Source organism: Nerophis ophidion, linkage group LG07, assembly GCF_033978795.1.
Source record: "Nerophis ophidion isolate RoL-2023_Sa linkage group LG07, RoL_Noph_v1.0, whole genome shotgun sequence".
NCBI lineage: Eukaryota > Metazoa > Chordata > Actinopteri > Syngnathiformes > Syngnathidae > Nerophis > Nerophis ophidion.
This window is the reverse complement of record NC_084617.1, coordinates 51,093,273-51,121,110: the sequence shown is the minus strand read 5'-3', so window position 1 is coordinate 51,121,110 and position 27,838 is coordinate 51,093,273. Positions and strand designations below refer to the sequence as shown.

At 38.8% G+C, this 27,838-nt stretch overlaps 2 protein-coding genes across 3 annotated transcripts in view; both read right to left on the bottom strand.

Moving 5' to 3' along the window:
- Nucleotides 1-8,822, bottom strand: part of cmya5 (cardiomyopathy associated 5) — a 39,232-nt gene extending 30,410 nt beyond the window's left edge. The window contains exons 1-3 of the mRNA XM_061906357.1: nucleotides 8,585-8,822; nucleotides 7,416-8,058; nucleotides 4,884-7,319 (exon numbers count right to left, since the gene is read on the bottom strand). Of these exons, the coding sequence (XP_061762341.1) occupies nucleotides 4,884-7,319; nucleotides 7,416-8,058; nucleotides 8,585-8,694 (3,189 nt within the window). The 5' untranslated portion in view covers nucleotides 8,695-8,822. The remainder of the gene's footprint in view (nucleotides 1-4,883; nucleotides 7,320-7,415; nucleotides 8,059-8,584) is intronic.
- Nucleotides 8,823-9,535: 713 nt separating this feature from the next.
- Nucleotides 9,536-26,551, bottom strand: tent2 (terminal nucleotidyltransferase 2). Of its 2 annotated transcripts, XM_061906359.1 has the most exons (15): nucleotides 26,423-26,551; nucleotides 25,974-26,108; nucleotides 22,025-22,120; nucleotides 21,702-21,948; nucleotides 21,092-21,206; nucleotides 20,940-21,022; nucleotides 20,802-20,859; nucleotides 19,485-19,551; nucleotides 19,323-19,399; nucleotides 19,118-19,246; nucleotides 18,999-19,042; nucleotides 12,835-12,971; nucleotides 10,303-10,394; nucleotides 9,953-10,032; nucleotides 9,536-9,875 (listed from the first exon to the last, which is right to left on the bottom strand). In XM_061906359.1, the coding sequence occupies exons 2-15, from the start codon at nucleotides 26,081-26,083 to the stop codon at nucleotides 9,789-9,791; spliced, it is 1,422 nt and encodes a 473-aa protein (XP_061762343.1). In that variant the 5' UTR covers nucleotides 26,084-26,108; nucleotides 26,423-26,551; the 3' UTR covers nucleotides 9,536-9,788. The 2 variants fall into 2 exon arrangements, with proteins under 2 accessions (XP_061762343.1, XP_061762344.1); XM_061906360.1 differs by lacking the exon at nucleotides 26,423-26,551 and having other exon boundaries at nucleotides 19,323-19,396; nucleotides 25,974-26,296.
- Nucleotides 26,552-27,838: the final 1,287 nt, after the last annotated feature.

Here is a 27,838-nt window from a genome sequence, read left to right as displayed (position 1 = left end):
CGATGTTGTCTACTAAATACTTACAGCAAAAATATGGCAATATCGCGAAATGATCAAGTATGACACATAGAATGGACCTGCTATCACCGTTTGAATAAGAAAATCTAATTTCAGTAGGCCTTTAAGGCAAAAAATATACAACAAAAATACCATTGGCTAGCTTGTGCTACCATAAGTGGTTTTACAGAACACATTTGTGTTAAAACAATCTGTATTTTTTCAAAATTACTAAGTTTGTGTAGTAAAGATTATTTTTACTGGCCCGAATAAATTTAATTGGTGTTGACGGCAGTCACTGACCATGCCTCGTTCACACGTACACGCAGAAAGCGTCTGAACACTTAAAAAAGTAGTCCAAAACAAGCAACAATTTGCAGTCGCTTTGTTGTTATGATAGAATATACATTCAATGACAGCTAACACTAATTATGCAAGGTGCTATCATTAGGCTACCAACACCCTAAGCCAGGGGTCGGCAACCCAAAATGATGAAAGAGCAATATTGGACCAAAAATACAAAAAAAAATCTGTCTGGAGCCGCAAAAAATTTAAAGCCGTCTATAAGTGATATAATGAAGTCAACACATGATATAAGTGTCTATATTAGCCTACTATCAAAATTACTACGTGTAGCTGACACAAATCTTTATTGACAGATATGTTGAAATAGAAAATGTCTTCTACACATTTTTAAAACATTGGACAATATTATTAAAACACAGGCTTCTCAGAGAGTGAGATAACTCCTCTATTATACTGGCTTAGAATGGCCAAAGGTATAGATGTGTGTGTCCAACTTAAAGTAAACGGTAAAATGTCTTCTAATGGAATTATAACAATCTTTGCAAGCTAGGTTATGTTTGCTGTGGTTTCAAAACGCACAAACTATCAGACATGCAGCCAATATTACATACAGATATGTCATGAGAAATGCAGATATAAATTAAATACACAGAGGACATAAGTAAAGGAAATTAAATTAAATACAATATACCTACTAGTGAGGCATAATGATGCAATATGTACATACAGTTAGCCTAAATAGCATTTTAGCATCAATTAGCTTGCAGTCATGCACTGACCAAATATGCTTGATAAGCACTTAACACAAGTCAATAACATCAACGAAGCATACAATTTTTGGTGGACAAAATGAGACAAAGAATGAGTGGCATAAAATATGTCTTTCTCTGGCATCGTTGAAGAATGTTATACATGTAAACATACTACGGTGAGTTCAAGGACCGCCAAAATTAGTAGGATAAAACAGCGCTCTCAGAGAATCATGTTTAATATTAACAGTGGGATTTCAAACAATTACAGAGGTTTGTGTCACGCTGTCCTCCTACAGAAACCCCAATAAAACAAAAACATATTTTTTCCCAATCTTTTTCAATTTTCATACATTTTGAAAAAGCTCCAGGGAGCAACTAGGGCGGCGTTAAAGAGCCGCAGGTTGCAGACCCCTGCCCTAAGCTGTGTGTTACCCACATACGTACACAGTCACGTCCGAAAAGCCAGAAGTGGGCGGGATACACAGTGTAAAATACATTAGAAAGTTGGCGACCTCTATAGGCATCTGTGTAACTCACTATTTGGTGTGCTCAAAAAATCGTTTCATATCCAAATTGCGATTTTTATTTATTCCGAGTCTAAATTGATTTATAGTTTTCGAGAATGAAATAAAAATATGTACCAGTATATATATATTTTTTTCACTTTTTTTTTTTCTTTTTAAGAATACTCTAGGATCAATAGCGTGAAACCACTATTATTGATACTGTTGCTTTTATCCATTTTTGTTTTCCTTTTTTTAGTGTTGTAATAAATAAGTATTTTATTTTTATGTCTTCTCAATTGCGTTGTAAATTCCTATCAGAAGCATTTAAAAGCAAGGATTGGGGTGGAGTCGCTCTATTTTGTTAGTTAGATTGATTAACATTCTGTGATTTTTGTAAATAACATTGTTATTTAAGACGTTTGTTAGGCCAAGACTGCGCGTATAAGTCGCATATCAGCAGCCAAGAGGAGTTTTTGTAACCAGTTTTGAAAAGGTTTTATCATCATTTATATACCAAATAATACATTGCCAGAATCGTGTTGAATTGAAAATCGATTCTGAATCAAATCGTCAGCCCAAGAATCGGAATTGGTGCCCAAAGATGATAAAAGTGTTTTAAACAAGCAAAAAAATATATAAAGTCACATCTTTATGTTTTCCTATATTAGTATTAACATTTCAGCTCTTTCCTATTTCATCACATTTTTGATGTTTAGTTTTTTTCCCGGGCCATAAAAAGAATTAATTAATTAATCAATTACATCCCGTCCGCGTGACCTAATCATACATTTGATCTTTTTTTGTGTGAAAATTATATCCATCCATCCATCTTCTTCCGCTTATCCGAGGTCGGGTCGCGGAGGCAACAGCCTAAGCAGGGAAACCCAGACTTCCCTCTCCCCAGCCACTTCGTCTAGCTCTTCCCGGGGGATCCCGAGGCGTTCCCAGGCCAGCCATTAGACATAATCTTCCCAACGTGTCCTGGGTCTTCCCCGTGGCCTCCTACCGGTTGGACGTGCCCTAAACACCTCCCTAGGGAGGCGTTCGGGTGGCATCCTGACCAGACGCCCGAACCACCTCATCTGGCTCTTCTCGATGTGGAGGAGGAGCAGCTTTACTTTGAGTTCCTCCCGGATGGCAGAGCTTCTCACCCTATCTCTAAGGGAGAGCCCCGCCACCCGGCGGAGGAAACTCATTTTGGCCGCTTGTACCCGTGATCTTATCCTTTCGGTCATGACCCAAAGCTCATGACCATAGGTGAGGATGGGAATGTAGATCGACCGGTAAATTGAGAGCTTTGCCTTCCGACTCAGCTCCTTCTTCACCACAACGGATCGGTACAACGTCCGCATTACCGAAGACGCTGCACCGATCCGCCTGTCGATCTCACGATCCACTCTTCTGAAAATTATATATAAATGACAACATACAAAAATATAGCGTCATTAACGACTGACTCGCTTTCAATTTTAATTACATTTCCGCAATCCTTCTATTCATACGCATGCGCAGATGCATGAATTCTAATGGGGAACATGTCTTGCTCGAACTTGGACGAAAAAGGGTCTCCAGACTCTTATTTAGCACGATGGCTAGCTGTTAGTCCTGCTAATGCAACTCTAAGGAGACAAGCAGAGCAGCGTGTTGTGCAGACGTCCACACCTGTTGCCATCTGATAACAGGCCACGGAGCTCTGTGCACATACAATATGTCCTTTGGTGTGGGCCGCTTCACCTACTGAAATGAGATTTTCTTTTTCAAACGGGGATAGCAGGTCCATTCTATGTGTCATACTTGATCATTTCGCGATATTGCCATATTTTTGCTGAAAGGATTTAGAAGAGAACATCTACGATAAAGTTTGCAACTTTTGGTCGCTAATACAAAAGCCTTGCCTGTACCGGAAGTTGCAGACGACGGCGTCACAAGGGTGAGGGCTCCTCACATCCTCACATTGTTTTTAATGAGAGCCTCCAGCAGCAAGAGCTATTCGGTCCGAGAAAACGACAATTTCCCCCATTAATATGAGCGAGGATGAAAGATTTGTGAATGATGATATTGATAGCGAAGGACTAGAAAAAAATAAAAATAAAAACATAAATTAAAAAAAAAAAGGCCATTGCATTGGGACGGATTCAGATGTTTTTAGAAACATTTACTAGGATAATTTTGGGTGGGAATTCCCTTATCTTTCTATTGTGTTGCTAGTGTTTTAGTGAGTTAAATAGTACCTGATAGTCGGAGGGGTGTGTCCACGGGTGCCTTGACGACAGTCTCTGAGGGAACTCGACGGCAGCTGCATGGACGGCGCAAGCTCCGCTGATCTCCGGTAAGAGGAGACTTTTCACCACAATTTTCTCACCGAAACCTGCCGGTTGACATGTTCGCTTGACCGCTCTGATCCATAGTAAAGTTTCACCTCCGGGAATTTTAAACAAGGAAACACCGTGTGTTTGTGTGGCTAAAGGCTAAAGCTTTCCACCTCCATCTTTCTACTTTGACTTCTCCAATATTAATTGAACACATTGCAAAAGATTCAGCAACATAGATGTCCAGAATACTGTTCAATTGCTCGATGAAAAGAGACGACTTTTAGCCGCAAATGGTGCTGCGCTAATATGTCCTCTACAGTCCGTGACGTCACGCGCACACTTCATCATTCCGCGACGTTTTCAACAAGAAACTACGCGGGAAATTTAAAATAGTAATTTAGTAAACTAAACCGGCCATATTGGCATGTGTGGCAATGTTAATATTTCATCATTGACATATAAACTATCAGACTGCGTGGTCGGTAGTAGTGGGTTTCAGTAGGCCTTTAAGATGAGCCACTGTTGCATACCAGCCGCCGCAGGCTGTGAAAGAGTGCTTGATTTGATATGCAGGGGAGCCTGCCTTTTAAATTTTGATATTGCCGGACGATCACCCTCATTTAATCATGGCAGTCATAATTGTGATTAAAATTTGATTAGGGAACCCAATTTATCAGTTAATTAATCAATTCAGCAAACTTCTTAGCACCAGAACCCCCCCAGTCCAATCTTAATTGTTCATCTAACCAAGATATTTTAGACAATTGTAGATGTCAGACTTTGACGTTTGGTTTGGGGAACTACAGCCCTTTTCTGTTTTGGTATGGCCCTATCTCCAGTACATAAAGCAGTGATTTATGGATACAATGCCAATTGCGCTATACTTGGAATTTAGTACTTTTTACCGGAAAAGTTGAAGTTCCTGTAGCGTACTTTTGTCCCAAAATTCATTATGAGAATCCTGACATATGTTTGATTTGAACATTATACACATTGTCATGATACGTTACCTTCATCTCCTCGTAAGCTTTGTCCACATCAGTGACCTCGTGGTCACGATGGTCTCCAGACTCACGGTCGTCCTTTGACAGCAAACACTGACACGTTTGACAGAACCAGTCCATCCCTTGGAGCTCAGCAGCCAGTTGAGCCTGATGGTGCTCCTCGGCATCAATGATGTCATAATCAGCCTCAATGAGCTCTTCATCTGCAAACACATCCGAGAGCCTGTTGTCCTTTACCACCTCGTCGGACTCCGCTTGAGCTGGCTTGTGTGTATCTCCAAGAACTTGAGGTTCTGCTGTTTCCTTGGTGTCCTCTTCCATTACCATTTCATACTCATCTTCTTCTTCTTCCGGTGATTCATCTTGAGATGTCTTTTGTGGCATGTCCTGCCTTAAAGTACAAATCTCCAGACCTTTTTTTATATCATCTCTTCTTGGGGTAAGCTCAGCTTTTTTGTCTACATCAGTGGCATCTGGTTGCACATCCTCCTCGTACAGCTCAAATAAATCTGTCTGTGGGGCAAAACTCCTCAAAGTTGAAAAGACGCCCTCATTTTTGTCCTCCTCCGTTCTCAGCTTGTCTATCTCAGCCTTATTCTCAGGAGGTGAAGGTGAGGACCTCTTCTTTAACTCATCAATCTGTCCAAATGGTTCTTCCTCAAGTTGAGACTCTGCCAATGTTTCTCTGGTATTATTGTCATGTGCAGTGAGATGTTCAAATTCCAAGTCCAGATCAGGAGGACTCACTGTGTTGCTTTTTGGAACCATCCCTGAGCAGGGATTCATCTCTATGTCCATCTCAACAGCTTCGCCTTTGGGAACGAAGACAATCAAGTCGTCATTTGTCTCCTGAATGGCTACCTCTTCTTCTGCAGTTGTCTGTTGCTCACATTCAAGCTGAGCTGAATCTGTCTCTTCTTCTTTTACTTCCACATCGACTTCAATATCGTCTTGTGGCAGAACCTCCGCTCTTGTTTCTCCTTCAGGGACCTCCTCCTGAAGATCAATCTGGACTCTAGTTTGAGTCACATCTTGATCAGTAGTCTTCTCAGTTACCGTCATGACTGCATGCACCATAGGCTCACTGCCAGTGAAGGCCTCCACTGATGCAGTTTGTTTGGGATCAAGCTCTTTTGTCTTGCACCTACTTTCAACTGATGGTTCATTAGAGTTCAACATCTCCTGTCTCACAATACCAAATTCTGCGACAGTCACCTCTTGGGCTTCCTTCTCCAGAACTTCCACCATCTTCCTCTCAGTTTCTGTGTTTTCAAAGACTTTGTCTTGTGTGTCTTGCTGAGGGTTCTCAGCAAGGGTTGGTGGTACCTCGCCTTCCTGTTCCTGTACTTGAGCTTGGGATAGTTTTTCAGATTGAATCACACGATCACTGCCTCGATCACCTCTCTGGTGCTCTTCTTTTTCTATATTAACATCCAGTGGTTGTGTTGTTGGAAGTGACTTTTTAGTCAGTTTTTCCTGAGCCTGCATCCCTTCATCCTTTGGCCTATTCTCATTACCTGATTTTATTGGAACAGCCTGCTCTTTACTACCTTCACAGTGTTGCACCCCTTCCTTTGCCCTTTTTGAAACCAGTTCTTCAGTTTTTCCTGCTTCTCTATCATCTTCTGTGTTGATAGCTTGCTTTGTGACGTCTCTCTTCCCCTCATCTTCTTGCTCGGCTCTTGTTAGACATCCTGTCATTTCAAACGTACTCTGTGGCCACATCATACTTCCTTCCCTCTTGTCCTCTACAGAGTCTACAGGCACCTCTACTGTGGGGGTTTCATCTTTCAAAATGAACTTTTCCAGGTATCCTTCTGTTTCCTCCAAATCTGACAAACCTTTTCTGAAGGATTTCTCAGATGTCACACTCTCCACTTCTGAGTATTCTTCATCGCTTTTGAGTCTCTCGCCTATATAATCCGCATAAAGGTCCGAGTACATGAAGGACATGGCGGTGGGTTCTTCCAGAAGGATGGGGTCAATGATTTTAGGGGGTCCAGGGGAGATAAAAATAGGGGTGAGGGTGGTTTCTTCAGTCTCAAATAATATTGATCCGCTCTCTTTCGTCGATCTTTGGCTCTCTTGTCTTGCTCTCATTTCATCTCTGTCGTTTACCTCCTCGTCTGCTCTCCGCTGCATTGCATCAGCAGGAGCGCTTTCTCCATAAAAGACTTCATCCAGGTGTTCCCCGACTATGTCCACATCTGTCACAAAGACAAACGATTCATCTGATTCTGATGGTCTGTCTTTGACCGTCTTTGCAGGCATGGCCTCTGCTTCCTTAACTGGTTCTTCCACTTCCTCATGATGGTCTGGAGCATTTTGTCCAGGAACCACTTCATCTAGTAGGGTGAACTTCTCAAAATAGTCAATATCGTTGGAGCCATCTTTAGGAGTGGCTGTGTTTCTCAGTCCAGGGTCCAAAGATGACTCAAAAGGCTGCGGAATGATAAGTAAACAAATGAACCCACAGCTGAATGAACAAAATAGTTGTTTTAGTGGACATAAAAAACACAGTAAAATGTTCATAAATACCTCGTTGCAATCCGGTGCTTCCTCCTGCTGTGGGGGAACATCGTCCTGTGTAGTCTCATTAAGGTGGTTTCGCGATCTGATCTTAGGAGTCTGGTCCAGATAAGACAAGTTGTCCTGTAGTTCGGTGCTTTCCTCTTCATCCACCGTAGGAAGTTTGGATGGAACCCTAATGTTAAGTATCTCATAACCCTCGGAAATCAAACTAAACAGCTGCTGATCTTTGCTTTTGATATCTTCCAAATCTGGTTCAGTTTTGTTCTCCTGCTCCTTGACATTAGGAAGCGACACCTCTACCATTTCAGGTCTCTCAACCCCCAGAGCAGATGTCGACCTGGAACCGCGAGATCTGCTCAACATTTCCCTCAATCTGCTGCTCCTGCCTCCGGACCTAGTTCTCCTACGGATTACTTTGTCCTCATCAAAGATAATGGTGATCTTTCCGGCGGCCCCGGACCCTTCCATGCTGCAGCCTTCAGAGATGGAACTGGTCTCAGAAGCCCAGGGGGTAGAGCAGCGACTAGAGGCTGTCTCCCAAACAATACCACTGTCCTCGCTTTGGACAGTTACCATGGAAAATGACGGATCCACAATCAGGCACTGGAGTTTGGGTTTCACAGACTGGTCCTGAACAAGCTCACGTAGACTGGAAAGGAAAAGAGGAAGCTTTAGAAGGAAGGGGTTGCTACACGGCCCGAAGGAAGAGGAACAAACTTAAAAAGGTGCACTCAAAAGCTGATTAAACCACATTGACCGAAAGTGTTCCTTATAGCCAAACTCTTAGACCGAGGGGAGTGATGTGATGAAAAAATAAGGATAAAATGTCTGATGAGTTGATCCAAGGCATCATGCATGTAACAGGAGACTTTCAAAACACACCATATCAATTTCTTAAACTATGTAAGACGAAGAGTATATGCGCACTACCCAACATGAAGCATGATAAATGAGAAAATGTATTCGCAGAATTTGTCTGCCCAGTCTCTAAATTCTTTGCAGCTGGATATTTGATCACATTTTAGGTGTCAGTGCCAACTTGGATCACGCTCCACAGCCACTTAGAAGCTGGATTAAACACGAGAAAGACGTGCAAAAACAAATCCATTAAATCTCCTTCCTGCATGGCGCACTTGGCAGAATTCTAACAAAGTCCAGACTAGTGTGTCAAGCACCTGTTTTGCAGCTCCTCCATTTCGTCCTCATCGTCCTGGCTGGTGACGTCTAGAGCCTCACACTGAGACTCTGTCAGCTCGGTCATATCAGAGTCCTCACTTTCCTCCATTGTTCCTTTCCCGTATTGCGTTCCTCTCTTTGTGGGGGGGTTCTTCTCGATGTTTTCAGACACTATTAAGTCCAGAAGCGTTGGTCTGTTGCGTTTGTGTCATTTGAAGTTGGGAGGGGTCCATCTGACTAAGCTCAGGGACATAAATAGACAAAGTGGGCAATGAAAAGAGGGAAGAGCGGGAAAGAAGTGTTGGGTCGCACTGGGTCTTGAGTCAGGTGTTAGGATTTCAATGCATAAACTACATACTTACAAAATGTTACTGCTAATGTACATGATGTGCACATCAATCTGTGCTAATGAATTACAGCTAAAGTCAATGTTGTGTAACCTTAAGAGGAAAATCCCTTGTGGAGTTAAAAATAGGCCATGGACTGAAACATTACTCCCTCAAGCCGTTCATGGTGCCGCAGTCAAAAAACTTTATGTAAATGTCTTGAACCAGAAAAAAAACACAATAAAAATTTGTCATTTTTGAAAAGTTCACTATTTCACATGCTAATGGATCTTCTGCTAATTACAATTATTTCAACAACTTTCACTTGAAGGCCAATTAAAAAAAAAAAACAAGTTTTATAAATTTTTGTGTTGGTTTGATGGCATTATTTCATGCTAGGAAGGTCTGAAAAAGGGTTTCTAATATTTGGGTCTTTAGTTTATACGTGCCTACCTGCAGGTGGAACTAAGAACTCCCAAAGCAAGTCAGCTTTTCTTCCTGTCACTCACATCAGTGACCTGGTAGAATGCAGCTATTTAGTGTCTAAAAAGTGGGGCAAGTGAGCAAACAGGCGTTGTTAAATTTAAAATAAGTGATCAATGAAGCAGTCATTAAATGGCTAAACAATTTTCAGAATTTTTATTACAATTCAACAGTGGTTATTTTGGATATTGAAAAACCAAAACAACTTTTACACACACAAAGTCTTGAAAACAGGTGTATAATATTCAGGGTGGTCTTATTACCTGGTCAATATGGTACATAACATTTACAATGTACACCACCCTCAAATCCTCCTGACATGTGCATTATGAAAAAGCGGGATACATTGTAAACTTGGTAAAAAAAAAAAAAGTGTGCAGAGGTAGAAATAAACTCATTTCCAAGATGATTCTTGAGCAATGATCTCGTTCACCGGAAGAATGCAGTTGAGGTCCTCTCCACTCCGTAGCAGCTGGAATGACTGCCAACAGAGGGAGAGAAGTATGCAAGGAGTGAACATAAATACAGGAAACAACAACAATGTATTGCTCGACATACCTCAACAAACGCAGATGTTATGGCATCAAACTTGGCCTGATCGCGCACTGCCCTGGCAGTGTTGTTTTTCTCAAACGGCTCTGAGGGGGACAAGCAAAACAGAATAAAGTCAGATCCAGAAATATTTGGATTGTGAACCAACAGTTCAACCAGACTGATTGTTGCAACCAAAGCTACAAAGAAGGGATTAGATATTTTCTACAAATTTAAACTAAACATTCAAGACTTATGATTCTATGACAAAAGAGTGATGTATACATAAGAATATGTCTTCATTTTGTCAATATTTCCCAGGATGGTCCTGTAATTTGTTGTTTGCGATTTCATTGCATTGTACACTTCATGTTTACCTTCCACACTTATGAATGCGTTTTTCCACTTGCCACCAGTCTTCTTTTGAAACGCTGTGGCCTCACAAACAGATATCACCTTTTTTTTCCAACTGCAATAACAGGAAATGACATAGTTTACAATTTAGGCTCAATTGTATAGATAGTGATGAGTTTATAAGATAGTGGCGGCATACCTAATGTTGTGGCCAGTGAAAGTGGTGACCATAGTTCAGTTTTTAAGGCAGAAACACTTTTTGCATCACCATTGTGATTAAAATGATTATACACTAGAACGGAAACAAACTTGATTACCGAAGAGGTGGCGACATGTCCAGGGTATACCCTGCCTACCGCCCGAATGCAGCTGAGATAGGCTCCAGTAAGCCCCCACGACCACAAAAGGGACAAACGGTAGAAATTGGATGGATGGATAATTGGATTAGAAATAAACTTTGATGTATATTCTGTCGCTTTAATTAATTGTTCCGAGCGAAGCCGGTAGCGTTTCTGGGTGTTGTTGATGAATGGCTTTCGCTTTGCATAGTAGAGTTTTAACTTGCACTTACAGATGTAGCGACCAACTGTAGTCACTGACAGTGTTTTTTCTGAATGGTTCCTGAGCCCATATTTTCACACTGATGTCAGTTTTTGATGCAGTACTGCCTGAGTGATCGAAGGTCACGGGCATTGCTGCTTACATGCAGTGATTTTTTTTTAGAATGTCTGAACATTTTGATGATATTACGGACCGTAGATGGTGAAATCCTTAAATTCCTTGCAATAGCTCGTTGAGAAATGTTGTTCCTAAACTGTTGGACAATTTTCTCACGCATTTGGTTCACAAAGTGGTGCCTCCTCGCCCCATCTTTGTTTGTGAATGACTCAGCATTTCATGGAAGCTAATTTTATAGCCATTCATGGCACCCACCTGTTTCCAATTAGCCAGTTCACCTGTGGGATGTGCCAAATAAGTGTTTGAAGAGCATTCAAAAACGTGCTCAGTCTTTTTTGCCACAACTGCCAGCTTTTTTAAAACATCTTGCAGGGATCAAATTACAAATGAGTTAATATTTGCAAAAAATAAAGTTTACCAGTTTGAACGTTAAGTATTTTGTCTTTGCTTTCTATTCAATTGAATATAGGTTTAAAAGGATTTGCAAATCAGTGTATTCTGTTTTTATTTACCATTTACACAACGTGCCAACTTCACTGGTTTTGTACAATCTGGAACTTCAAACACACGGACATTGTTTTCACAAAGCTACTGCAAAGGAGCTGAATGGGTGCCGTGATCTGTGGGGCGGCGACCAGCAGAAAGTTTATTTTTACTAAAGCAAACGTTACAAAAATGTGGACGATGTGCAATTATTAAAGAATGAAAGGTATGTCAAGCAGAAAAACTGTTTACCTGATTTCACTGTAACACACATTAAAGCTATCGAGTGTGTTTTACGAATTACTCGACTAAACAAACAAATTAATGGATAAGTTACTTGATTAATTAAATGGATAACCACAGCTGTATTATACACATTTTAAGTTTGTTTAAGTTATTGTTGGCATCAAGAATGGTTATTCAGAGATTCTGTGATGAATAATCCTTATGCATTATTCATATTTCAATAACAACCTAATTTAGACCAGAATGTATAATGGTGAAGAGTTCACTGAGAAAGTATTTCAAAATCAAGTAAAAACAATATCTCATAATTTTTTTATAACAGCCTTGACCTTAATTCAGTGCTTCTCAATTATTGTGTTACCCCCCATGAAGAAGAAAACATTTCACACCCTCCAACTCTATGCCGCAACTATAAAGAGTATCTTTTGTCTATAAAATAGTTTTAAGTACGCCTCTGCATAACATTGTTTCCTTAAAATAAGACAATTAAAAATAATTACAGATCAACTTACAATAAATAATTAATTAGCATTGTTTTTTAAACTGTAACAAAAAAATCTTTAAAGTGCAATTTGCCTGAAATAAAAAAAAATATATTTTTTGGACGGACTTCAACCATTTGATACTGAAAAATACAAATAAACAAATTCAAAGAGATGAGCAACATAAATAAAACACTTTAACCTACAAAAACATTTTTATGAAACAATTACGCATTTTTTTAAATGAAAATGAAATTATCATTTACAATGAGCCCGTTTTTCAATGGACAGCTTTTTGAAGCAGCGTTTGAAGCTGCAGGATACTGATAAAGCATGTTTTCCGTGGTCCAAAAACCCCCCCACTTTGAACATAAGAAAAACTGAACGTATTGGGTACTTCACACAACAACACAAATAAAGTGAAAGGAAGCTGCGCAAGCTACGTCTAAATGTGCCATGTTACCGGCGTCCTACATCACATGATGTCAGGTTAGTGCTGCGTAAGGCCAAAGGTCACACCTGCCACTGGCATTCAGGCAGAAACATGAGAGCAGGGAGAAGGAAGAGGAAGGAGAGATAGCGACAGTTGGCAGGATTGGAAGACAACCAGAAAAGGGAAAAAAAAAAATAACAAAAAGATAGAAGAAAATCAGATGAGGCACCAACCTGAATTGTGCGCTGTAATATCTGAAAAACCCCAGCAGAAGCGTTGCTAGAGACGAGTCGTTTTGGGTATTGTAGGGGGGCACGTTTTGGGCTCCCTCGGGGACCATGTCAATCTCCAAAGAGGGATCAAAACACTCCTAAAAATCAAGACAAGGATGTTTGAAATAAATGCTGTACAGTGCAAGTCTACTATTGGATACGGTGCTTTAGTCATACTTTAACAATAAAATATTAGTAAAGAACAGACGCCCCCCTGCAAGGCAGAATTGTGAAAAATATTTTTTTTTAAAACAATAGTAGAGTGTATTTGTCTGTAGAGGAGGCTACTTCCTTGTTCATGAGGCATGACAAGAAGGTGATGCTGAGGGTGGACCGTTCATTGTAACTTGGTAACGTACCGGACACTTTAATCCACAATCTTAACGTATTCTTCCTTCAGGGTTTCTGCTGGTATCAGCAAATACAATTTAATGCCAATTTTAATGCCGGTTAAAAAACCATGTTGCCCATGTCCGACCCCATATGGTTATAATATAAAGTCAAAAGCTTACAAATATCCATATAAACACACAATTGTAAGCTTTTGGCACTGACAATCCTGAATCAATTACAGGTTTACATGAACTGTTACGATCTAGTGAATTAGTATTGGCTCACAAGGCTGTTTCATTTAAGAATTTATTTTTATTTCCCTGTAGTAGCAACCTGTGTTCTGACTCCGTGCACTGGCAGTAGACAACAGCCAATTAAAAGGTTTCGCCTTTCAATCACACTGTACCTTCAATCAAAATTATTAAAAAGTGAACTGCTCTTATGCCCTCTTTACATCCATCCATCCATTTCCTACCGCTTGTCCCTGGACAAGTCTCCACCTTATCACACGGCCAACACAGATAGACAACATTCACACCACTAGGGCCGTTTTCTACCGCTTGTCCCTTTCGGGGTCGCTGGAGCCTATCTCAGCTGCGTTTCGGGCGGAAGGCGGGTTACACCCTGGACAAGTCGCCACCTCATCGCAGGGCCAACACAGATAAGACATTATTCCTTTCATGAAAATACATATATACAAGCCATGTACAGTTGACACTTTCATTGTTTTTCAGTTTTTTGTACATTTCCATGATCAGAAAGGAGCAGATGGAAGAATACTATTCTTATATTTATCTGCCTCATTTTTAACACAATTTCAGATGACTTTATAACTGTTCCCTCCACAGAAATACTTTTTAAATTTTGTTTAAGCATTTTCACAATGACACGTCCAATCAAAATCAAAAATCAGTTTGATATAATTCCAGTTGTCTATTTTTGTAACTCTTTTTAAATTCAAAGATATTCTTGCAACTTTTTAAGTCTTTGTTTAGAGAATTCCATGCTTTCACACTAGCAACAGACAAGCACGTGTTTCAAATTTGTTCGCACTCTTGGATGTTAAAAATCATACGTCCTTCTGTGGTTCTCATCTTCAGATGTGAACACAAATAACTTGTGTAAGTCCTTCGGAAGAACTTTATTTCTAGCTTTGAACATCACTAATAAAAGTATGCAATTCTACAATGTAATTTAGTTTTAATACTCTTGACCTTATGAAAAGTGGATTGGTGTGGTCTCCATAACTTACTGTAAAAATGATACGAATTACTCTTTTCTGTGAAAGAAATGAAGGCATTATGTTGCTGTGATATGTACTTCCCCATATTTCTGCACAATAATTGAAATAAGTTAGAATAATTGAGCAATATAACATTCTCATTGTATTATACGGGAATCTGTATTTAACCTTGTTCAAAATAAATAAGCTTTTAGATACCTTATTTTTCAAATGCAATATTTGACCTTTCCATGTCAACTTTTCATCTAAGATCACCCCAAGAAATCTGATTTCAGGCACCTTCTCAATTTTCACATTGTATATGGATAAACGGTCGATAGCGTAAATACTAAAAAAATAATGTTTTAATGTGACCAACAGATCTGCCAACAGGCACGCATTTTTGCCTCTGGCTCTCTCTCTCTTCAGCCTCACATCCCGCCACTCTCGACCACACCTTCTGAGAACGACCACACCCAACACCCGCTTGTCTCAAAAACATGCGTTGCATGACGCGCACAAAAATCATCCAACTGCAACAATGCATTAAGACTGATTGTTGCGAGAAATTTTCTAGCATCCAACATTAAACAATTCTTCTGTCAACCATGACCGGCATCGCTCGCCTGCGACGGATATATTTAACAGGCCAAATATGAGTCCATGAAAATAACTCTCAAGTACACATTTTGTGTTGATTCATTGTGCATACAAAAGTCAACATTAGACAAACTTTATTGATCCACAAGGGAAATTGTTCCATTGATCATATATTATAAAACAAGGCAGCAGCTAAAGGTATTCCTCATTTATCCTCTCTTTAATCACACAGGAAAAATCCACTAGCTGATTTTACTACTTCTGGCGCTGACGTAAGACAACAATGTGATTTGCGTCCCATATGTGATCATAGGATAAACAAATATACTATGGTACTAAGATTATAGTGGTCATTAACATATAGTTTCTACAGCAGGGCTGCCTGAAGTTTGTCATTGGCCCTAGGCAAATTACAAAAAACAAAACAAACTCCAGCAACAATTGGAAAAACAGCAAGCACAATGAGAAAAACAATTATTTTGACAACAGCTAGTAATAACATCTAAAGCTTTGTCTTTAATAATAATAATCATTAAAATAATTAAAAAAAAATCTAATCTCAAGTAGGTCTTTATTTGGTTTTTGGTTGAGATCCAGGATCTTGGCCTCAAAAAGTTTGGTGGGCACTGGTGTAATTAAATCATTGAAATTTTCTCTAAATGAAAATGTGATTGGTGGGAACTACTACCGCCTACGTAAGTATGTAATGCACAATTCATTTTTTTATTAAAAAAAATTCTCGCCAACCAAAATGAGATCCCCAGTATTATAAAACAGCAAGTGCGTCTATCCCTTTGTTGTAGGCTATTTGGAGACACAGAGTTGATACAGTAGATACAGAGTTGAATATAAATAAGATAAGGCCATCATTTGTTTTGCCATTTGACTTTACAGTTTATCACTTAAAAGGAAAACTATACTTGTTTTAAAATTTTTACAATCACGACGACATGACAATGGATGGAGTCTTTTTTTAATGCATTTTAAATATTAAATAAACTTGGAAAAAAAAAAGACATTTACAGCTGTGCCAATGTGAGCTCCACTATTCTGCACATAAAATCCAATATATAACCATTCAAAAACTGCCAACAATGCTCCATTTACACTTTGTGATTTGAATATTGACCAAGTATTAGTGATATTGTTATTATAAGTGCTAATGCAGACAAACTATTATTACTGTTTCTATTATATAGCGGCACTGGGATCACTTCCCTGTCTCCCTGTTTACATCATCGAGTGGTCTGCTGCTTCCTTGTTTCCTTTCTCCCTGTAAATTTATTATAAATCCTAAATCATGCATCTCACCGGGATATGAGACGTCTGTGTAGGTATTCCGACAATTTGGTACAGTTTTACAGCCATTTAGGACCCGAAACTGGCGAAGACACGTGTTCTCCTGATCTCCCCACCCTGTTTCCTGGTGTGGATTATTAGTAATTCTTTGCCTACATGGGAATATATATACATCCCAGCAGTCAGCATCCTGATGTGAGCAGACATTGCACAGTAATTATGTATTATGTTTGTTGGCTCTCATGAAGTATGCAGTGAGTAATAACGTCGAAGAAAAAAAAAAGCAAACGTCGTAATATGTTTTGAAAATGTACCACGCACGCTTAAGATAATCAAAATACAATTTTTTTTTTAATTATATAAATGTGCCTGTTACATTACATATATACTTACATCATGAATATAAGACTTTAATGGACGTGTTTGGATTAAGGGCTTTATAGGCGGAATTGCGCGTCTCTAATAGGCTCCATTGTAAGCAAACTTTTGATTGCATTTATTTAATATTTAGAATACAAAAAAACCCCACATCTATCGTCAAATTTTTTGTTAACGATAAACAAAAGTCCAAAAAAGTGCAGTTCCCCTTTAAAAATGAGTCTCAAAACGCAGCAACACTTGAAATACACTCCTTTTTAAATTTTACCAGAAATATTACCGGTAGGTAAAACTGCAGAGTATCGGATGGGTATCACCGATACCAGCCTAAATTTTACTTAGTATCAACTCAGAAAGAAAATTAATGGTATAGCACATCACTACTTGGGTAATCCTGACAATTGTCTGTCCCATTTGCTGTTTTATTGTGGAAAATCTGCTGTTAAAAAGGTAATTAAAAACAATCAAATTAGAGGTGGCATAATACTTTTGCACACGACAACTGTGTGTACCTTTTATTTACACACAAACCATACTTTACTGTTTTTGCTTGTGTATGAGGCTTTGCAAGAGAATTTTTGGTTTGACATTTTGAATATGATTTAACTTTGCATAATTTTGCAACAAGAATTATAATTTATTAGTCTAACTTAACAGCAAGATTTACATTGTTCTGTATTTTCCATTGTGGCTAATGGGCCTTCTCAGAAGTGTATTTTTCAAACATCTGATTGGCTAAATGACCTTTAAGAAGCTGTTTGAAACTTACATTTAACTTCATTTACTCACACAAAATAAATATTTTTTAGCTCGAGCCTAGGGACAAGCGGTAGGAAATGGATGGATGGATGGATGGATGGATGGATAAACTAAAATAATAAGAACACCACTTGCTTGATAATGTTTCCATTATTGCCATTACTGGTTTAACAGAACATATTTTTTTAAATGTCTATATTTTTTTCAAGTATAATATGCAATTTCGGAAGACATTGCGCGTGAATGCTGAAAAGCCGAAGTTGAATAAAAACAGCATGCTGGCCATATAGCGTCAACAAAATATATGAAGTGCAAAAGGATCTCAAAAAACTAACATACTAACTTTAGCAATAGCATATCAGCATGCTAATGTTAATTTATTAACATGCTTGCATTAGCATATATATATATATATTTATATATATATATATATATAAATATATATATATATATATCAGCATCATTAGGTCACTTTGCAAGTATAAACCTCAAGAGTCATACAAGTTGGTACTTAGCTATTAGCATGCTAACAATAACGTGTCAAGTACCAATTTATAGAGTACCAATTTATATAAGCTACAAAAAAATAACAAGCCAACGTTGACATGCTGACAGTTAAAGTGTGTTAACTACTAACTGACTCTGACATTGTGTACCTATAAAACTTAGCTTAAAAAGAATAGCATACTAACATTAGCATGCTAATAGTGAATAAGCTTGACTGTGCATGAATATAAAATTAGTTTAAAAAGATTACTTGCTAATGTAACATGCTAAAATTGCCAATAAAAAGCTAAAATTGCCAATAAAACACTAATATTTTAAATGTGGAAGTACTAACACTTTTAGTAGAAAATAAGTGTTATAGAAAAGTGGGAATAACAAATGATATTGAACAAAAAATGCTTGATGGCCCAGGGAATTTTATCACTCGCTGTCTCGTCCATACATACACAAAGGGAGCGCGTGCACATACACGCGGGCAGTCCAACAGAAGCAACACAATTTGCAGTCATGTTGTTTTTACGACAGAATAAACATTCAATAAAGCAGTGATTCTTATTCCGTCCATCAAATGATGCACCAAATTAGTCTGTAAATACTGTATGTACTGTTTTTGGAGTATCATTGCTGATGTTTGTACATTGTGTGGAATGTTAGAGCGGCCAAAAATAATAAATGTACTTGATAAATAACACCTCTGACTGGTTTTAATGAATACTTAGGCCTACTACTGTATTTTAATGTTGGTCATTATGGTGGTACTTGGATAGCCAAGTGTTTTCTGAGGGGGTACTTGATGAAAAAAGTTTGAGAACCACTTCAATAAAGGCAAACTTTAGCCAAATCGCTACCATTAACAAACAAAGCGAATGTGCGTGTTACTTAATTTACGTCATTACATACTAAAATCTGTAGGAGGCCAAGCAGGATATAGTGCTTAAATACACATATATAAGAGTAATTTGCATTAAACAGTCAAGCTATAGTATACAAATAGATGTTGTAAAAAAAAAGTTCAAGGTACACTTACTGGGTACTCCCTCTGTAGTGAAGGAAGGACTGGTAATTTGAGGGCTGTGATGACAAATAATAAAACATTATTGATAACAAATAGGGGTAAATATGTATTTTGTTTGCTTGTGTACTGACTCTGGAGATAGTGCAGCACCATCAGCACCAGTGTGTAGCTGCTCAAAGTTCCTTGACTGGCATCGTTGATGTGATGATGCCGGGCCCACTTCTTGATAACAAGGACGAGAGGTCGAACCCTGGGGTCAGCTGACACAGAACCAAATACGTTAAATTGTTCGGACAGCCAAATTCTAAGCTCGGAGGAGAATTTTAAAACAATTACCGTAAGCGTAACTCCTCAGGAGGAAGGTGTTCCGGATTCCCACCGTGTTGTTGACGTTTAGATCAAACAGCACACTGCTAGATAAGTGACACAGAAATCAAAACTTTGATTTTATCAGGCAGTGAAGGCGGCGTTCTTTCACAAGCTTTGCTCATACCTTACCTGCCTCTCTCTCGGAACCGCAGGATCGGTACTTTGGCTCGGATCAGTAGGGTTTGTTGTATATACTCTATCAATAAACAAACAATTTATTTGTGGTTGTTTTACATCTCATTTCTTTAAAACCATGTTTGTGTAAACAGAGAAATAGCAGCACTATGATGTGTATTAGCATTATAACACAGTGGTACCTCAACTTAATGAGTGTTTTAAGGTAAGAGCTGTCTCTCGGTTATTTGTTTTCTGTTGCAGCTCCCAAACTCTGGAAAAATCTCCCTCAAATCAACCTATTCAAACCATTCCAACATCAACACAGTCCACTCATCCTGGACATTAAAACTAACACTTTCCCAAGTTCCAAAACAAATTCCGTTTTTTCTGGAAATTTAAACTCTTCAACATTTAAACCGTTTTGACATTCAAACTATTCTTACATTCATAGTACATTCTGTCAGTATTTCAGTTTAACTTCAGCATTGGAGCAGTTACACACAATTCCTTCAGGAAATGCCACATCTACCGTAGTTTTCGGACTATAAGTCGCAGTTTTTTTCATCGTTTGGCCAGGGGTGCGACTTATACTCAGGAGCGACATATGTGTGAAATTATTAACACATTACCGTAAAATATCAAATATGATTTAGCTCATTCACGTAAGAGACTAAACGTATAAGATTTCATGGGATTTAGTGATTAGGAGTGACAGATTGTTTGGTAAACGTATAGCATGTTCTATATGTTATAGTTATTCAAATGATTCTTACCATAATGTTACGTTAACATACCAGGCACCTTCTCAGTTGGTTATTTATGCGTCATATAACATACACTTATTCAGCCTGTTGTTCACTATTCTTTATTTATTTTGAATTGCCTTTCAAATATCTATTCTTGGTGTTGGGTTTTATCAAATAATTTTCCCCCAAAAATGTGACTTATACTCCAGTTCGACTTATGTTTTTTTTCCTTCTTTATTATGCATTTTCGGCAGGTGCGCCTTATACTCCGGAGCGCCTTATACTCCGAAAAACACGGTAGTTATTTATTGCTGTTGTACTTTATTGCCTATTCATTACTGTTTCTCTTAATACTTGCCAGGATCAAAATTTGTACCGAATATGTGCAAATGTGTACGAGTATGACAAATAAAGCCTGAATCCTTGAATAATTATACTGCATTTAATTTTTAGGATTACCCTTATAGTTTGGTGAAACAATTATTATATGCAACAAAGCTAGGCAACTAACAAAGTTGTTGATCTCAAATGAGACTCCTTGGACAACCTTTGAAAAAGATAACATTTTGTAAGTTTTACTCACTCAATGACTTCATCATCTTTCTGATGGAAGTGAGTACAGTGATGGGATTTGTCATTTTCTGCAATAAAGAATCATGTTACTATGATAGAAAATCCGTGGTTGCACATTTAACAAAAAAGGCAGAGTTGAGATATTTACATGGAGGACGAAGCACAAGTCAGCGTCACTGCTCCGGCTTGCTAATCCACTCATGCTGGAGCCCGTCATGTACAGATTTCCTCCTATGAGACAATATGACAGCAGTGATGAGATGAACACAACATAGGAGTTTAAGAGTCATTCATACACACCTTTTAAGACACGCTGGATATCTTTTTGCAGCAAACTACGGCACATCTCCTTACTTTGCAAATCAGAGGGCTGCTGCTGGCACGCCTCAAACAGCTCCATTATCTGAAGGCTCACCTAAAAAGGCACAATCACATGCAAACAACTCCTAAATACAAGATATTGACTGATCAGAGCCGATATTTGGCATTTTGACAGTATATGCCTTTTTTTTTTCTTACTTCAGCAGAACTACATCAGCGGATACAATTTATATAACAGAATTTAGTATTAAAAATTATATTTAGTGAAGTTGATAGTAAAAACCACTGGTCAAGCACCAGCCCCTTTGCCTTGCATGAAAAAAGTGCTAAAGCGCCGGAAAAAAATGCTAAAGCACCAGAAAAAAACGTCACACCAAGTTTTTGTTTGATTCAGCCACGCGTCACAACATTATCACGAAGACTTTGAAACAGCAATACCGCAGCATCTACAATACCAGGACAGTCCTATAAGCTAACCTATATGGCAAATGGATATTGGCTGCAAATATTGTTATTGGCTTCATTGACTTATCTGTTGATCTCTACTAAATACACAGTCAAAACAATGCACGGTGCTATTTGATAGTACCTTGTCGTTTTCAGCATAGACCCACAGGTTTACAGAACTATCTGAGATGACAGGTACACGACAGCGAGGGTCGGGTTGGGGGTGATCAAAAACAGTGCCGGGCGACCTTGAGGAACCTGCTAAAGCTTGGTCAGGACTATACAAGGGAAGAGGGTGCTGATTGGGAGGGTATCGCATGGATGAGTAGGATGAGTCATCACCACGGAAGCGTTTTAAACCAGAGGAACTGTCGTCATCATTTTTCCTCCTGTAAAACACATTTGAAATTTGAAAATTTAATATTTTTAATAATAATCGGGGGCTTAAGGAGTAATAAGACTTACTTGCGGTAATGATTCATGTGAACTGGTGGAAGACGGGGCAATGGGCTCTGGGTACGTTCGTTAGTAGGCAGGATTTCATATGCAGGAACATCATAACTGTTGTACGCAGATGTTGAAAGAATATAACGATTAGGGACTTTTTTACTCACTTACGATGGAGTCTGTCTAATCACTGAGAAGAAAATATGTTGCAGGATATTACGTAGGTATGTGTGTATAAACATATTTGTTCTCTTTCTTAGTTCAGCATGCTTTCTAATGATACTAAACTTAACAATTAAGGTTTTGACACTTTCAACAAAAAGTTGACATCTAAAATATTGAGCCATATTTACTTTGTATTGGAGTTTATGGTTTAAGTTTTTTTCAAACATGCTTACAGTTACTTGATACATTACAATTTCCAGTTTCTTTTTACATGTTTCCAAAAAAGAGTAGAAACAAGCAGAGCTCATTTAAACCTACCTTTTTCCTGCTTCCTAGCACCACTAACAATTGTGTTCACTTCCTGTTCTCAATATGCACACAATTCAATTCCATAAATAATAATGTTCTCAAGAATAAATCTTCAAATAAGTTGTAACTAACATAGTGAGATGTTAATAATATCATTGTCAATAAGGTTGAAAATGTTTATCTGAATTGTCTGTTGTACTTTGCAAACACTGAGTTTGAACAGTTTTTTAAATTGCATAGTAATAGTACTTAATTTGACGTATTGGCTTACCCCAATAAATAATGTATTTCCACATACTGATATGTTAAAGGTTTTAGGTGTTGTGTGTGCATACAAATGTCTGAAATTAGATGTCACTCAAAAGTTATATTTCTTTTGTTTTTGAGAATTGTTTTACATTCTTGCGTAGCTGATTATAGTCTGCCTTAACATATGCATAATTTTCGCTGTTTGCAAATTAATGAGTTTTAGTATTATGGATTCAATAAATAAAGGGTTTGAGTGTTCTAGATATCCCACATTGGGTATTACTCTAACGGACCTATTTTGTGACATGGTTTGTAAATGAAGTCTACTTTTGTTATTTCCCCATATTTCTACACAATAACTCAGATATGGCAGAAGTAGCGGTCAGTTGAGAATCTGGAGTCATTTAAAAAAGGAAAAAAAATCTAATACACAAAATTGCTTCATTCATTACTGATGTATATCTTGCCACCTAATGTTGTATATTTCTTGTGAGATTTCCAGTTCATTTTTGTATCTATATCATTACGCAACAATGTAGTTTCTTTTACCCAGTCAATATCGACCGTCTATTTGTATTTGTTTTTCTTTCACTTCTAATGTTACCGAACAGTATTATTTTTTTGGGGGGGAGATTCATAGATATTTTATCCCAAACCATCTCTTTAATCTGTTAATTTATTCTGTTGTGTGTAATAACTTTTATGTGGTATTTCCTGACCAAAGCGCAGTTGTGTTGTCTGTAAATAGTACTAACTTTAAGTACTTTAATAACTTTACAAATGTCTTAAAAATGTTTCCTTTTTTATCCCAGTTTCGATTCTTGGGGTACGTCGCAGTATATATTGAGATTATAAATTCACCATAACTTAGCGAATTTCAACAGTTTTAACCTTTCCTAATATGTCCATCCACCCATTTTCTACCGCTTATCCCCTTTTGGGGTCACGGGGGGGCTGGAGCCTATTTCAGCTACATTCGGGCGGAAGGCGGTTACACCCTGGACAAGTCGCCACCTCATCACAGGGCCAAAACAGATAGACAGACAACATTCACACTCACATTCACACACTAGGGACCATTTAGTGTTGCCAATCAACCTACCCCCAGGTGCATGTTTTTGGAGGTGGAAGGAAGCCAAAGCACCCGGGGGGAACCCACGCGGTCACGGGGAGAACATGCAAACTCCACACAGAAAGATCCAGAGCGCAAGATTGAACCCAGGACCTTCACGGCCCACCACTGGAATCCAGTGGTGGGCCTGGATTTCCCATGTCGGCCTTCATTGATGTCAGACTTCAATGATGACCTCTAAAAATACCATCATTTATGTCACCACATGACCATTGCTGGAGAAATACTACACAAGAACACATTCACGCACTACTTGGCATTGCACAAAACGGGTTATTTTCTGGCACATTTAAAAATCAATAAACCTGCATTAGCAATTAAAACATATCTTATGTGGGACTGTCAAAATTAAAATTGCAAAACACATATTAAACGTGACAAAATAAAGAAATAAAATATCTGAACTCTCATTTCATCGAAAGCTGAGCTAGCGTCCGGGGTTAGCCGACTTAGTCTCACAAGATGTAGTTTCTCTTTAAATATCCTTTTTGAAAATGGCCTTGCAAATATATGTGTTGTCTTGTCTAATCATAAAAGATGCGGACGAAGCGTGTTGGCTGAGTTCCTAAAGTTTACTCCATAGCATGCTCATCCAAAACCTCCCGCTGCCTGCATGTCTACATTAAACAACCTAAACGGGGCTACTGCACATGTTCTACACTACTGTAGCATGATGGGTAATAGAGTTATTTTGTTACTTAGCTCATCTTAGGCCATCTAGAAGGCCTTACTGACAACAACAACTCGTGATCTGATTGGCTATCAAATGTTTGTGCCCGTTCACTTAAAGTGCACTGACGTAGACTTGGTACAGCATGGCAACATAAGCCAGCTGAATATGTGGGTTCTTTTGAGGATGTTGTAGTCATAGTGGTTTTTACAGTCCTTTGAGACATTTGTGATTTAGGGCTATATAAATAAACATTGATTGATTGAATTCTGATTGGATAAAAACTATATAACCTAAAAACTACAGCACTGGAAAAAGCATAATATGACATGAAGAGAATATGAATAATTTTAGATAATTAGGGAAAGTTAATTAAAAATGTATTCATCCATTTTCTACGGCTTGTCCCGTTCGGGGTCGCGGGGGTACTGAAGCCTATCTCAGCTGCTTTCGGGAGGAAGGCGGTGTACAACCTGGACAAGTCGCCACCTCATCACATGGCCAACACAGATAGACAGATAACATTCAAACTCACATTCAAACACTACGGTCAATTTAGTGTTGCCAATCAACCTATCCCCAAGGTGCATGTTTTTGGCGGTGGGAGGAAGCTGGAGTACCCGGAGGGAACCCACGCAGTCCCAGGGAGAACATTCAAATTCCACACAGAAAGATCCCAAGCCCGGGATTGAACCCAGGACTGCTCAGGACATTCGTATTTTGTGGCAAATGCACCTGTACCACCGTGCTGCCCATTTATTTTATCTTAAATAATGATCAAGATTTATGGTTGTTAGACCAGCAGAGAAGGCCTTTTTGGAATCATCTTCACAAGACCTGTCTGATAGCCCTGGATTCATGTAAAACCATTATTTATTAATTTTTACACACATACCTACAGCAAAACTACAGTGGGGCAAAAAAGAGTTTAGTCAGCCACCGATTGTGCAAGTTCTCCCACTTAAAATGATGACAGAGGTCTTTAAATTTCATCATAGGTACACTTCAACTGTGAGAGACAGAATGTGAAAAAAAAAATCCAGGAATTCACATTGTAGGAATTTTAAAGAATTAATTTGTAAATTATGGTGGAAAATAAGTATTTGGTCAACCATTCAGAGCTCTCACTGATAGAAGGAGGTTTTGGCTCAAAATCTCACGATAAATGGCCCAATTCATTCTTTCCTTAACACGGATCAATCGTCCTGTCCCCTTAGCAGAAAAAACAGCCCCAAAGCATGATGTTTTCACATTCTGTCTCTCACAGTTGAAGTGTACCTATGATGAAAATTACAGACCTCTGTCATAATTTTAAGTAGGAGAACTTGCACAATCGGTGGCTGACTAAATACTTGTTTGCCCCACTGTATGTATGGAGAAATACCATAAAACCATGAATTAGTCTCAACAAGTAAAATTGAGACAAAATAGAGTGTTCAAACCGTTGCTGTCTATGCTGGTAATGGCGGGGTTCCATGGGAGAGGGTTGTTGTCGACACGGTCCAGGATGGAAGCCTGAGGGGCTCCTCGGCGGCAGGCGGTGAGGGAACATGCTAGCCTCGTCAACGCCACTAATACTGCAGATACAAACAGAGGTAACTGAGCAATATGGGACAACTACGCTCTTTACCAAGTGGTCATTAAACAAAAGGGATAAGGAAAGAGTAGAAAAAGCCTCCAAACAATCAGAAACGTGTCTGGAGGAAGTAAGCTAACACGTCAGCTAGCGGCTCAAGCTAACATTAGCTATCAACTAGTGCCACAATCCATTATTCAAATAAACATAGTCAACACAATTTATTATATCTGGATAAAACGTGTTGCTTTAGGGACGTTTCAATAACTTTATCGGCCAATGTTCATTTAAAAATAACATATTTTCAACACTTACATAGTTTGAAATGTAAATACAACTGAGGCGTCCACTTCCGGGTTACGTAATGTGACGTTGTCATGACGTCGATTATTCTCATTTAAAGAGGACGAGTCACCTTTTTGACGTCAAGAAACCGGAATTCGATCATCCTGTGTGTTGTGACCAGTGCGGACCGTTTTTTGCTTTTGCGTCAAAGTAAAGAAAATAGTTAATTTAAAGGCCTACTAAAATGAGATTTTCTTATTTAAACGTGGATAGCAGGTCCATTATATGTGTCATACTTGATCATTTTGCGATATTGCCATATTTTTGCTGAAAGGATTTAGTAGAGAACATCGACGATAAAGTTAGCAAATTTTAGTCGCTAATAAAAAAAGCCTTGCCTGTACCGGAAGTAGCAGATGTGCACTTGACGTCCCGGGTTGTGGAGCTCCTCACATCTGAACATTGTTTACAATCATGGCCACCAGCAGCAAGAGCGATTCGGACCGAGAAAGCGACGATTTCTCCATTAATTTGAACGAGGATAAAAAATTTGTGGATGAGAAAAGTGAGATTGAAGGACTATAAAAAAAATTAAAAAAAACTAGATGGCAGACCGATTCAAATGTTTTTAAACAAATTTACTAGGATAATTCTGGAAAATCCCTTATCTGCTTATTGTGTTACCAGTGTTTTAGTGAGAATATATATTGTCGTACCTGTACAACCTGAAGGTCGGAGGGGTGTGGACTGCCAGTGTCTCCGAGGGAAGCCACGTTTCTCGACGAGGCGAAGGCAGCCGATGCTTCCTCCACGTTGGAAGCATCCGACGGTCGGGGGCGGCCGGTGGGAGGAGGCAAGAGAGTCCGCGGCTGCCTCTTTGACAGGTGCAGGTGGAACGACGCAAGCTCTCCACTCATGTCTACGGTAAGAGACGACTTATTACCACCATTTTCTCACCGAAACCTGCCGGTTGACATGTGGTGGGGAATCATGTTCGCTTGACCGCTCTGTTCCATAGTAAAGCTTCACCGTCATCTTTCGGGAATGTAAACAAGGAAACACCGGCTGTGTTTGTGTTGCTAAAGGCAGCAGCAATACACGCTTCCCACCTACATCTTTCTTCTTTGACGTCTCCATTATTAATTGAACAAATTGTAAAAGATTCAGCAACACAGATGTCCATAATACTGTGGAATTATGCTATGAAAAGAGAGGACTTATAGCTGTGAACGGTTCTGAACCAAAATTTCCTCTACAATGCGTGACGCCATGCACACGCGTCATCATACCGCGACGTTTTAAGGCCTACTGAAATCCACTACTACCGACCACACAGTCAATGATGAAATATTAACATTGCAACACATGCCAATACGGCCTTTTTAGTTTACTAAATTGCAATATTAAATTTCCCGCAAAGTGTTGAAAACGTCGCGGAATGTTGAC